Source organism: Myotis daubentonii, chromosome 13 (genome assembly GCF_963259705.1).
Source record: "Myotis daubentonii chromosome 13, mMyoDau2.1, whole genome shotgun sequence".
NCBI classification, from domain to species: Eukaryota; Metazoa; Chordata; class Mammalia; order Chiroptera; family Vespertilionidae; genus Myotis; species Myotis daubentonii.
Window position 1 is genome coordinate 45,141,615 of NC_081852.1, and position 13,759 is coordinate 45,155,373.

General features: G+C 42.8%; 2 protein-coding genes across 7 annotated transcripts in view; one reads left to right on the forward strand and one right to left on the reverse strand.

The window, feature by feature from the left end:
- DNMBP (dynamin binding protein) overlaps positions 1 to 13,759 on the reverse strand; it is a 94,241-nt gene that overhangs the window by 40,954 nt on the left and 39,528 nt on the right. Inside the window, exon 1 of one of the 6 annotated variants that reach the window (XM_059661094.1) lies at positions 7,104 to 8,638. The exons of the other annotated variants lie outside the window; for them this stretch is intronic. Coding sequence (XP_059517077.1) covers positions 7,104 to 8,238 — 1,135 coding nt within the window. The 5' untranslated portion in view covers positions 8,239 to 8,638. Of the gene's footprint in view, positions 1 to 7,103; positions 8,639 to 13,759 lie in introns of those variants that run through there. 6 annotated transcript variants of the gene reach the window in all.
- The window catches only part of LOC132214241 (histone lysine acetyltransferase CREBBP-like), a 390,706-nt gene that overhangs the window by 20,734 nt on the left and 356,213 nt on the right, over positions 1 to 13,759 (forward strand). The window lies entirely within an intron of this gene.

Consider the following 13,759-nt stretch of genomic DNA (forward strand, 5'->3'; position numbering starts at 1 on the left):
TCTCACCCCACCCTGGTGATTCCTGCCCCACCCAATCCATGTGGAGCCTCTTTCAGAGGCTAACCTACACAAGAAGTCAGCCTGGGCCAGTGCTTTGAGCTTTCCTGAAATTTCTCCAAGGTTCACAAAGCCAAAACAAGCAGCAACTGGCTGTATCTCCTGCTAAGTGGCCCCAGTCCATCCTAGTGGAAGCCGCCTCAGTTCACAACATAACCACTCCTAGATGCCTCCAAGCCCAGCACAGGCAGCTACCAACCGAAGATCACTTTGTAGCGCCTACCATAATTAATGCCCCGGCCAGACACAGGCAGTGGCTGACCTTGGCCTGCACCAGAAACCTCCCCCCAAGAGGTCCCAGAATGGACACACCCAGTGGCCAGCTTCAGACCACACCAGGAACACCACCTGATTAGTACCACAAATGACACACCCAAAGGATGAACTCAGCAAGCACCTGAGGCCTGCTAAAACAAATAGTGTTCTGTGGGGTGATCCCTTACAGAACAGAACAGCTTGTCTGCTAAAGTCACAGCCAGTCCTCACAGCCAGTCAGCTTGAGGGTCAAGCCCACCACTGAGGTGCCAACAGAATATAAAGGCTCAATGACAGCAGGAGGACACACACAACCCACACAAGGGACACCTCTGGAACACCCAGCTCAGGTGAACAGGAAGATTGGGCCACTGGGCTCCACCGGACACCTACTATATGAGGCTACTCTGACAAGACTGACATAGCTGATCTACGAAATACATAAAAACAAATAGAAAGGCAGCCAAAGTGAGGAAACAAAGAAACATCCCAAGTGAAAGAACAGAACAAAACTCCAAAAGAAGTATGTAAAATGGAGGAAAGCAGTGTATCAGATGCAGAGTTCAAAAAGTTGGTTATAAGGATGCTCAATTAAGTTAGGGGGAAAATAGACTATCTACATGAGAACTTCAACAAAGAGAGGAAACATTAAAAAGAAGATAGAGCCCAGCCGGTGTCAACCTATGAGCCAGGAGAGCACAGTTAGATTCCCGGTCAGGGCATATGCCGGGTTGCGGGCTCAATCCCCAGTGTGGGGCATGTAGGAGGCAGCCAATCAATGATTCTCTCTCATTGATGTTTCTATCTCTCTCTCCCTCTCCCTTCCTCCCTGAAAACAATAAAAATATATTTTTTAAAAAGGAGATAGAAAACATTAAAAAAAGTCAAATAAAGAATACAATAACGGAAATGAACAATACATTAGATGAAATCAATAGCAGACTACAGGAAGCAGAGGCTCACATCAGTGATTCGGAAGACAAGGTAGAGAAAAACACCCAATTGGAACAGCAAAAGGAAAAAAGAATTTTAAAAACTGTGGATAGTTTAAGTGGCCTCAGGGACAATGTCAAGCATAACAACATTCGCATCATACAGGTACTTCAAGCAGAAGAGCAAGGTGAAAAAGGAGGAGGAAGAGGAAGAAGGGGAGGAGGAGGAAAAAGAGAAGAAGAAAGGAGAGATAAAAATATGAATAAGAAAATATCCAAAGAGAAAAATTCTTATTGACAAAGGCAAATACATAATAAAAGCAGTGGATCAACCAACATTAAACTTAGTACAAAGGGTAAAAGGCAAAAGTAGGATCATCATGGGTAATTACAACAGCAAATTAAGGGATACACACAAACACACAAAAGAAGTAAAGAAACAATGACAAAAACATAAAGATGGAGAGGGAGAGTTAAGCAACCATTGACTTAAAACAGACTGTTATAAACATAGCTTGGTATATATGAAGCCCCTGGTAAACACACACCAAAACTATATAAGACATATACAAGAAATAAAATGAAAGGAATCCAAACACAACACAGCACAACAGAGAGTCAACCACATACAAGAGAGCAAGAAAATAAGATAGGAACAGAGAACTACAAAAATAATAGAAAATAATTAATAAAATGGCAATAACTACATACCTATCAATAATTACCTTAAATTTAAATGGATCAAGTGCTCCAGTCAAGACAAATGGACATATATATAATGAAATATTACTTGGCCATAAAAAAGAATGAAGTCTTACCATTTTAACAACATGGATGGACCTAGAGGGTACTATGCTAAGTGAAATAAGTCAGAGAAAGACAAATGCCATATGATTTCACTTACATACGGAATCTAAAGAATAATATAAATGAGCAAACAAACCTGAAACAGATTCATAGATACAGAGAACATTTTGATGGTTGCCAGATGGTAGGAGGTTGGGGGGCTGGGTGAAAAAGGTAAAGGGATTAAGAAGTACAAACTGGCAGTTACAAAAGAGTTCTGAGGCTATAAAGTACAGCCTAGGAAATACAGTTGATAATATTGTAATAACTATACATGGTGTTGGGTGGGTACAAGACTTACTGGGGGAATCACTTTGTAAGTTATATAAATGTCTAACCACTATGCTATACAGCTGAAACTAGTACAATATTGAATGTCAACTGTAATTGAAAAACAACAAAAACATTTAATTAAAAATGAGTAAACACATGAAAACTTTGTTCAACTCTGTGTCCCTCTCAGCTATAATTAAATCTCTTTGATTCTTTTTGTGAAAAGGTCTTAAAAGATTGGTCTTCAAGCCCTCCCTCTATGACCTCATCCCCCATCCTTTGCAATTAATTCTGTATCATCACTATTTCAGTAATATTGTCTTTTTAATCCATTAATAACCTCCTCAACAAATCCAATGGTGTTACCTTTGATTTTCCCATGGCATTTGAAAGTGTTGGCCATTCTCTCTTACTTTCAGTTCTGTTTTTCTCCTGACACCCTCAAATAATATTGCTCTCTTACTTGCCTCCCTCCTCCACCTGCCCCCAAGCAGTAGGTAACTCCTGGGCTCAGTTCTTAGACCCACGCTCTCTCCCTAGTCATTCCTCTCCTCGGAGAAGTCATCTATTCACAGTTTCAGTGACTACTTTTAAGAGGATGACTCACCATGTGCAGGTCCAGCTCTGACTTATTCCTCAGGCTCCCTCCTGGTTTCTAAGATTTCAATACTTTAGTTCTTCGCCCAACTGTGTTCTTCTTTGTCATCACAACTCTGTATCTTTGCTTAAATAGTTTCCCTAACCAGGAATGGTCTCCCTGTTTCTCTCTGCCTATTTCAACCCCCATTACTCCTTTAAGCTTTAGCTCAAGTTCAAACATCTTCCTAAAGTCTTTTCCAATAACTTAGGTCAAACTGAGCTCCCCCACCCCTTTCTAGTTGCCCATAGCAGTTACTGTCTATGTTATATACTTGTGTACTTTATTTAATTATTCATATTTTTCCCTTTTGTCTCTTTAATTATCTGTAAATGCCTATGTGTATGTGTATGTGTGGAGCGGGAAGGGAGTTAGGTATCCTTTTTAGGATATCCCCAGTGCTTGGTACAGTGCTAAGTATAATAACAAGTTAATGAATGCCTATTGAACTGAATTCAGAGGGGATGTGGAATCAATGTGCAGGTCTGATGGTGATGATGATGATGATGATGATGATGATGATGATGATTGCAGTTCATGTTTATTTAGCATGTACTATGTGCAAGACTCTATTGCACTACTATTCCAATTACTTGTTTTTCTATAAACTCACTTAAGCTTCATAATACTATCATGTAGGTATATTATCTGGTTTTATTGATGAGGAAACTGCAGCACAGGAAGATGAAGTAATTTAAACAGGTATAGGATGGTCCTAAACACCTAAGACATTTAGTGTCCCAAGTCTTTGCCTTCTAAACACGAGTAGTCCCCTGCACCCTGCCATTGTGAAAACCAAAAGATACCTTCACCCACTTCAAAATGCCAGGGCTGGTTTGGGCTAGACAAATGCCAGCCCCTCCCCCCCCACCACCACCAAACACACACACATACCCAGGAGCCTACTACATACCAACTGGCACCATCAATAGTCCCTGTAGCTATGATTTAAACTAGATGACCCCATCCCAGGCTTCACGACTGCCGTTGGACCAGGGATGTGTACCTAATCAATGAGTGGTTAATTATTATGGTGAGGCCTAAGAAATTCAAGCTGAGTCAATTACACTTGCTCTCCTGGGAATTTGAATAAAGAACTATCAAGCAGATCAGATTGGAAGAGAAGCAGAAACTGCAAGAATGCCCCAACAGAGTATTGGGACAACTAGGGTTATGTGTAATCTAAAGTGAAATGGGAGTGGAAAGTATGAGACTACAGGGAAAGGGAACTCAGCAGAAAGCAGTCACAGCTGGAGGCCAGAGAAGCCTGGCAGATGTTCACAACTGTCTGGGACTGGGAAGACAGAGTTTGAAATTCGAGTTCCCCAAGTTAGGAGGTTCAGTAAACACTTCAAATTTTTCACCAAGACCTCAGAAGAGCTGCACCTGTGAGTACGCATCACTGCCCAGGGCCAGGGGTCACACCCTAGGACTAAGGACAAAACCCTAACAGACATGCACTAACCAGTGCAAAATGGAGGCCTCCAGGGAAGAATGAACTGAACTGATAGGACAGGTGAAGGAAAAGACAAATCCTGGTAGAACAGACCTGGTCTCTAGCCCGGAGGCAGGCTGGGGTCAGCCACAAAACAGCTCTTTGTTTCTCAGGTGGAGTAAGGGGGAGAGTGAGAGAGGAGGAAGGGACAGGGCATTCCACTTGGATAATTATACCTGCAAACAGGGTTGGAGGGCAGGTGCCCAGTGGGGGCTCAATGAGGAACTTGGGAGGGGACCATGCAAGGACAGGGGCAACTTGTAAGTGGAAAGGAAAAGACAAAAGGTGGGTCATGAAAGACAAAGAAGTCATAATTTATGAGTACCTGCTATGTTCCAGACATATGATTAAGAGTTTTATTCAGATGATCTCATCATGAGACAGTATTATTTCTTCATTTTACAAATAAAGAATCCAAAACTCAGAGAGGTTCAGTAGTTCCCATCTAAAGTTACACTATTAGTAAATGGTAGAGCTAGGATTTGAACACCAGGTAGACAACAGACTCCAACACTGGCTTCCTCTCCTTAATGACGTGTTGTGACTGTGTAAGGTCAGGCAAGGCAATGGCGCATGTGCTGTAAGACCACTAGCAGAGAATGATAGAGAGCACACAGATTCTGGTAAAAAAAAAAAAAAAAAAACAAGAGTCTGTTGCAGGCTAAAGAAGATAAAGGTATAAAAAGGGGTGTCGCCCTAGCTGGTTTGACTCAGTGGATAGAGTGTCGGCCTGCAGAATGAAGGGTCCCAGGTTCGATTCTGGTCAAGGGCAAATGCCTGGGTTGCAGGCTCAATCCCCAGTAGGGGGCGTGCAGGAGGCAGCTGATCAATGATTCTCTCTCATCATTGATGTTTCTATTTCTCCCTCTCCCTTCCTCTCTGAAATCAATATAGTTAAATATTGTGTCAATTGAGCTAAATATGAACATATATCAAAAGTTAAGTCCTCAAATATAAAGAGAGAAAATTGCAAAAATAGAAATGATCGAGGTAGAACTGAGCTAGTTTCGGAGAGATCATAGGCCACTTTGCAACACTCGAGAGGAGGGCTTGACTCCTAAGTCAAACAATAAACACACTTTGATTACAGTAGGAGGCCTAATACAATAAGGAACTAAAGATGGGAAACAAAGTTCATCTAAGAAACAGCTGTGGGGGAGGGGAACAGGAAAGACACAGAAACCAACACCAGGAATCATAGAATCAGACTTTCTTTTGAGCTGGAAGTAATTTGAAAGTCTTCCAATCCCTATCATTTCAGAGCAAAAATGCACCTAGAAAAAAATGGCTAAATACCTGGCCTCCCAACTAAAGCCAGGTTTGGTTTCACTTTTATCTGTATAAAGACAGAGAGCCTGCTCTGTCCACAATGGTGCCCTGGAAATTCAAGTTAAGTCAAGCCTGTGTTAGGAGACCATGGGATAAACCACTGGCAGTTCCAGGGACCTAGCTTTTCAGTCTTCGATGGCCCCTACCACCAGTCTAACCAGCGAGCCTATTCTGCAGGAAACTTAGAAGAGAAACTTTCCACTGAGGAGAAAGGTATGAGATGGATTTCTCAGATGGTTCACAGTTTCTGACTCTAACCCTTATCCCCTGGTCATTACCAGGACTACCCCAAATTGGCCAGAAAGTCTGCTTAGCATGAGGGTAACATACATCATCAAAGTAAAGGTTTATCAGGGAGTCCAGGAATTGCAAAACCAACAACAGCAAAAATACATAAATAAAAATTAACACAGTTCATTTCAGAGAACTACAAGAAGACAAACTGGCAAGAAAGAAATAACCTCTACATAATATGACTCTTAATGTCCCCATTTTACAGATACCTTCGTTGAAGGCTCAGGGAGATGAAATAATTTGAATACCTAACTTGTACAAAGCAAAGAAGAATATAAACAATCTTCTGAATTCCACAGGAGTTTTAGTGCTCATCATTCACTTAAGATTCCTGAATGTCAAGGAACGAATAATTTATAAAACAAAGTTAAGTCTTCTTTCCCACCAATGTCTAAAGAAGTGTAGAGATTCAGAGAAAGAACATGTCAGAAAAGTAAATTTGTGCTCGGTGCCTATTAATGCATTTGGCATCCCCATGAGACAAAAATCATAAAGTAAGAATGGAAAGATATTTGGGGTTAGAGATGAACTGACAAAAACCAAGTAGAGTAAAGGAAAGTTCCTATGAGAGCACTGTCTGATTTAAAGCCATGTTACATGTCTAAGCACTACATAAATTCTTGCTCTAAAGGGGAGGGTGGGGGTAAGGGAGAGAGAGCAACCAAAAAACTTGTATGCATGCATATAAGCCTAACCAATGGACACAGACACCAGGAGGGTGAGGGCATGAGTGTGTGTGTGTGGGGGGGGGGGGGAGCACTGGGGGAATAAGGACACATATGCAATACCTTAATCAATAAAGAGAGAAAAAAAAATTTTTTTAAGTGCCTCCCAAAGGAATTAAATCTCTAAGGTTGCTCCCACTCAAGATACACTTAAGAGCTCTGGACGCCCAGGTTCCTTAAGCACACAAGTGTCCTTGTTATAACCACCCCTTTTCATCTTTTTCATGCTTTATATACTTCGAAGAAGGCTGCGTTCTTACCTTGGGTTCTCTTCCTGTTTTGCACAAATTCTGAGCATCTCAGGGTGCTGGGTGCTGTGCGACGGAAGCAACTATTCCTTTTCCAAGTTTCTGGGCCATTTACATTTCTCTCTTCCTCTAAGTGCTGGGTGCTATTCTCTAGTGGGGAGCCCTGAGGAACGCCACAGTGAGGGTCTCCTTGGCTTCCCCTAGTCTGTGGATCCCGCAGCATATCCGGGGTGATCCTGCTCCCAAATGCCATCATTCCTGGTCTGTCAATGCCATTATACTCCAAATTCTTCATCTGATGGGGAGCATCTGTTCCCCTGTAATTCCGAAGTTCATACTCACAGTTTTCAAATAAAGAATCATCGACTTTATTTTCTGTCTCAGAATTACTCTGATCCAGGGCATGAGTCTTTGCTTTGGGGTAGATTTTATCATTTTGATAAACATTCCTGTCCCCTTCATAGTATTTGACAAATTCCTTACCTTCATTGGCACCACTCAAATCCACAGGCTGAGCATTAGTGTAATTCCCAGCAACGTGATATAAATCATTGAGGTCACTATAATAAATATCAGTTTCTTTACAAACTTCAAGATTATTATTGAAATTCCTGTGGTCCTTATACCAGTTTTGAGATTGACCAAAATTCCCCAAAGAGTCATGCAAACGCCTGCAGCCAGTCCATCGGTCAGTTTCTTTAGAGCCCTGGGGACTGTCATTCAGATTCTTACAACGTACGTAGCCGTTTGTCTCACCATATCCCCCAGCTTCCCAGGTTACGTCTGGGCTTCCAGTTCCAGTTCCAGTTCCATAATCTACATTTTCTGATTTCCAATAACCATCACAACCTCGAGTTCCACTTGTGTGGTGCATATAGTCCTTTCCACTTCCTTTTGCTTCCTCGTAGTCCATATAGCTTGCTTCACTCTGCTCAAAATCCCAGTATCCACAATGCCTTTTTCTGTAGGGCCGATTCCGCCTGGTGGTCTGGTACCTGGAATCCAAGTCATCTTCTCTGTAACGCCCATCCAGCACTGTGAGGTCCCTTTTCTGTAGACTCCGGCAATCTTCGTACTCCCAGCTGGAGCCCCAGTGTCCTTTCTTCTCCGTTTCTCTTTCTTTCCTAACCTCATGGGTTTCACACATGTTCAGTGCGCTTAAAGACACAAGTTTCACTTCTCTCTTCCATGGGCCTGGGTTGGGCTGAAACGTGGACAGGTAGTTTAGCCTAAGGCTGTATCTGTCCTTCTCAAAATGTCTCCCAAAGCTGTAGAGTCACTCTTCTTGCTGCTCCCGTTGGAGCACGGAGACATGTGGAGTTATTTCAACCTCGGGATCCAATCAGCGAGCGGCTATATCTTTCCCCACAGAGACCAGGAGATAATTAGTAACTAGCATTCATGTGATTGGAGTTGGCAGCCTTGTTTGGTGTTTCCCTCAAGCTGGTCAAACTGGCTTGGCTACTTTATGAACTAGAAGCATTCTCCTGCTCTAAAGGTTTTGCAGAAAAAGCAGTGGGAAAGAGAAACAGCCCCCTTTAAGAGCCCCAGGTAAGGTCATATATCAGTCTCATCTGCCTCTTTAATCCTTTAGTAATCAACCAGGGGTATGAATACATGCTTTCATGCGCATGCATTCAAATTGGACCTCAACCTCTGTCCTCCCAGTTCAGCTTTCTAATCATGGGACATCTGAAACTCTGGGACTCCCTTCCCTTTAACTAGAAGCAGAACCCTTCCTCCTTTGAGAGCTCTGTTTTATGGGATTCAAGTTACCAACCAGTTAGTTTACACTCCAATCACAAGCTGTTTAAGCTCCTGCCTGCCAACACACTGGACATCCCACTGAAGGAAGAACAAGCACTCCCTTTGACTCGGATCCGTGGTTTGGGTAATTTTATAGTGTGACACTCTTTGCCAGAAGAAGACAGTTACGTATGCTCACACTTTCCTTGATACTTGTCATGCCAGAGAAGCATCGAAAGCACACATTTCCCACATCTCTTTTCCAACTAATTCATACAACATATTTACGACCCGGATGGAGAATGAGACCAGAAGTCAGAAAGCGGGGTACAAAAATACCTATTCGACTTTCATCAACGTTAGAGAGATGCCTCATATGTGTGAGGCAGTGCGGAAGAGAAAAGGATGACTTAGTTGGTCCATGCCTCTTAGAATGCAGGAGCAACACACCATAAAGACTCAATGTGATAAGTGCTGTAATAAACACCAACGGCAAAGGCAACAAAGCAAAGTCCCGGATGGGCCAACTGGAGGGTTCATGAAGTGGTGGCCTTTGAACAGTGCCTTCTGTCATAAGCAGGATTTCCACAGACTTTCTACATACGGAGAACCAGGAAATGGGAAACAGTTTGAAGGCCGTATGTGGAAAAAGTAATAGGAGATAAGGACGGAGGGGTAGGCTACGATAGATCCCAAGGGACCTGAATGCCATCTGTTTCGCTCCATGGATAATGAAGAGTCATGGAAGCTTTCTGAGCAGGAGAGTAACATGCTAAGAGACAGTCGTCGTTACTAAGAATATTCTTTTAGCTCTCCGGTCATGTCTAGGAATGATTCCCTTGAACTTTTACCTAATCCCTATTTGTAAAATAATATAAAGCATGCTGAGAAGACCAGGGTTATATGCTCTGTCGATAATTAGATGTTCACCCTTGGGTAACCCACTCATTCTCTCTGGGCCTCAATCACCCATCTATAAAACGAGCAGTGGCATCAATGATGCTCCTCATTCCTTCAGCTTTAAAAATCTATGGTTCATGTTCCTCACAACTTCCTTGTAGTTTCCTCAAATGCCTACTGTTCTATTAGTCACGCCTTTTGGATTCTCTACTAACAGTTACTGAATGACCCTGCGGATTGTCAAATCTTCTCATTTTCTTCCAAAGTCTTCTTGTTCATTTGTTCTGTTCCTTTACACCTTTCAAACCAGCAGTAGCAGCAACAGCTTCCATGCTGTGAGTGCATAGTATGTGCTAAGTCAGGGCTACAGCTTGGAAGTTGAAATGAATTTTCTTTGATCTTCTCCACCCTGCATAAAGGGCCTCATATTATCCTTATTTTACCTCAGCTAAAGAATCTTTGGGAGTTTGAATAACCTGCCCAAGATCATAAAATCTAACACAAGGTAGGGCCACAATTTGAATCCAGATCTATTTGACTTCATGGCCCTAGCCTAGACCAACCATGTCAAACTCAAAGGCTAACACGGGCCAAATAAACGAGGCATGTGGCTAGCCTGTGGGCCGCAAGTTTGACATGCTTGCCCTAGACCAGTGGTCGGCAAACTGCGGCTCACAAGCTGCAGTTTGCCGACCACTGCCCTAGACTATCTCAAAATATAGTAAAACCTTAATTTCCCTTAAGACAAGTAAACAAATAAACTCTATCACGGGCCATTATTTCTGAGGCAAGTTTGCCACACCCCTGCCTCTCTTGATTCCTCATCACCCAACCACAAAGAGCAGTGATGGCGAACCTTTTGAGCTCGGCATGTCAGCATTTTGAAAAACCCTAACTTAACTCTGGTGCCGTGTCACATATAGAAATTTTTTGATATTTGCAACCATAGTAAAACAAAGACTTACATTTTTTGATATTTATTTTATATATTTAAATGCCATTTAACAAAGAAAAATCAACCAAAAAAATGAGTTCGCGTGTCACCTCTGACACGCGTGTCATAGGTTCGCCATCACTGCCCTAGACCTACACAGTAACAAAGACTCATCATCTAAAACCTATTGCCTAACCCCAATAAAGATTTTTATTTGGTTCACCAAACCCATAGGATGGCAACATCATTTGAGAGGACAGCTTTTGCCATGAGTTATACAGAGTAACAGTATAAGCTCAATTTCTGCTAATAATCAACTTGTGGCTACGTTTCACTTCTCTGGCTATCAGTTTTCTTACACGTGAAATGAGAAAGCTAACAGTTTCTCTGCCATTTTAGATCTAAAATTCTATGGTCTTATTTATTTCTGGATATAGAGTACAAGTAAAGATTAATTGTTTCCTGTTATGGAAAACGAAGTTCCCTTTAGCAATTTAGTATCTTTGATAAAGCTAGCATGATAAGAAACACACCTAGTAAATCAACAATAAGAAGAGATAAAAAGAGGATAAATTATAGGTAAGGAAGGACGGTAGTTATAAAATGACCAAGCAGAAGAAATTACATGAAGCTAAAAGAAATGATCTTTGGTTAAGTGGAGAGCGAATAGCTGGTTACAATACAGAATACCGCCCCGCCCCCTTTCCTTTTCTAAATCCTGTTGCCAGAGTTGCATAAAGATGTAAACTGCTCAGCTTTACCACCACATTACTAAAACCCAGAACTAACCAAATCTGTGGATGGATTGCTATTTTCATGTGACAAATCTTGTGTGCAAAGCAATGTGGCCTGAGAGAAAGGAGGGAATAACTTTTCTACTTTTCTCAATCCCCATACTACTGGTGACATTCAACCTTGTAGACCGTCAGCTCTCCCTTGACACCCCTCACCCTTTTCAAAAGCCCCAAAGCAGCACTCCACCCTGATGTTTGGTGTTTGTTACTTGAGGGTAGGTGTGGATAATGACTATCGATGAGGCTCCCACAGTGGACAGAATCCCTCCTGTAAATAGTGCTAGAAGCAGCAGGATTTAGAGGGAGAGAGAAAGGAGGGAGGAGGGAGAGGAAAGGTTAAGGAAGAAAAGGGAGGCGATAGTAAACCAGCAAGGACAGGTAATTCCCTAAATTCTTGTTAATGTCTCTGTAACTGCCTGTGGGGGTTTAAAGCTAGTCACCCCAAGATGTGCTTCTGTGGTGTGTGGATTGTTTTGAGCTAAAGTCAACTGTAGCTGAGGGCTCAGGAAAAACTTCCCCATCAGAGGTAACCTCTTTTGACTCTGGAGAAGGACAAACTTCTATTCACTTTACAACTGTTCTTATCATTCTCCTCTTATCATTCTTCGATGACCCTCTGAAGCCCTTAAGGTACCTTACCCCATCCCTAGCTCACAATGTACCCATGTTCCCTTTCTGTCTCTGAACCTCTCATGCAAATGGGGTCTCTGACTCTCTCATGGGTGTGGGGTTCCCATACACACAGGGTGGGGTGAAAGTAGGTTTACAGTTGTGAGCATTAAATTTGGTTATTTTCTCTTGCTAATCTGTCACATACCTATTTGATCATTAGGCCAGAGGAAAGAACCTTGAGGGCAGTTTCTTCTCCCTCACACGCCCATGACCTTCCTCCAATCTGATGATCCATCCTCCTCACTTGCTAAGACTCTAAGACTGTGATTCCTAGAGGTCTTGCTATTTTCCAGAGAACTGCAAGTATCTCTCACCTTACCTGGGCCACTTTACAGCCATGGGGCACCTAAGTACTGGATGTGTTCTGCGAAATACATCATCGGGTGATTCTGTCCTTGTGTGAACATCATAGAGTGCACTCACACAAACCTAGATGGTACAGCTACTGCTGTAATTGTATGTGCCATAGTTCTATATATGACTGGCAGCCCAGTAGGTTTGTTTATACCAGCAAAGCCCTGACAGTGGGCTACTCTTTTTGTAATGCAAGTGCCTGACTTAAGCTTTGATTGCTGAGGCATCTTCAAAGAAGCATCCACTCCAAAGACAGCCATCTGGAATAAACACAGGGCCAGCCACAGAGGAGATAAGACTCAGGCCACCTCTCCCACTGAGACCTCTTTGTTTTAGAGATCTTGGTTGATTTGATGACTGACACTTTGGTCCACTTGTTTTCTCTTCCTGCAATTTAAATTCTCACCAATAAAGAGTGAGCCTGCAGAGCCCTAAGTGCCCTCCCCCCCATCTACCCCCCCCCTAAAAGCAGACCCCTAGGCCAACTTTCTCTCTTGCCTCCATCTCTATGCTCACTGGTATGCACCCAGGGCATGTACCCTGATCAGAAATCAAACCACTGACCTCTTGGTTCATGGGTTGATGATCAACCACTGAGCCACACCAGCCAGCCTCTATACTTTTTTTTTTAGTAATCTTACTAAAAGTCATGGTTTTAAATAATGTCTATGTGCTGTCAAAATTTATTTGTCCGAAATTTATGTCTCTAGCCCTAACCTCTCCCCTGAACTCTGGGTCTATATATCAAACTGTCTAATCAATACTTCTACCTGGATGTCTTATGAGCAACTCAATATAATCAAAACTGAGCTGTCCCACCTCCTCCACCAACCAATAACTTCTGCAGTTCTTGATATTAATTGAGAAGCTACTGGAAACTCCAATCCTTCCAGTTGATCATCCTCAGGGTCATTATTATATACAGTGTGTGTGTGTGTGTGTGTGTGTGTGTGTGTGTGTGTGTATCTCCTATATAATAAAAGGCTAATATGCAAATAGACCAAATGGGGGAACAACCAGAACAACCAAACAACCGGTCGCTATGATGTGCGCTGACCACCAGGGGGTGTGCGTGGACTATGGCAGGCGTTGGCTGCTTTAAGATGAAGCAGCAGGTGAGCAGGGGCGCCAGACCAAGGCGGGGCGCCGGTCACTGTCATCAGGGAGAGCCTCTGGTAGTTACTGAAAATTCTTTGCTCCCACGCACATGGTCCCACCCGGTGCTTGCACCTGCTGCCAGTGCCAGCCCCGCTTGCACCCGCTGCCGG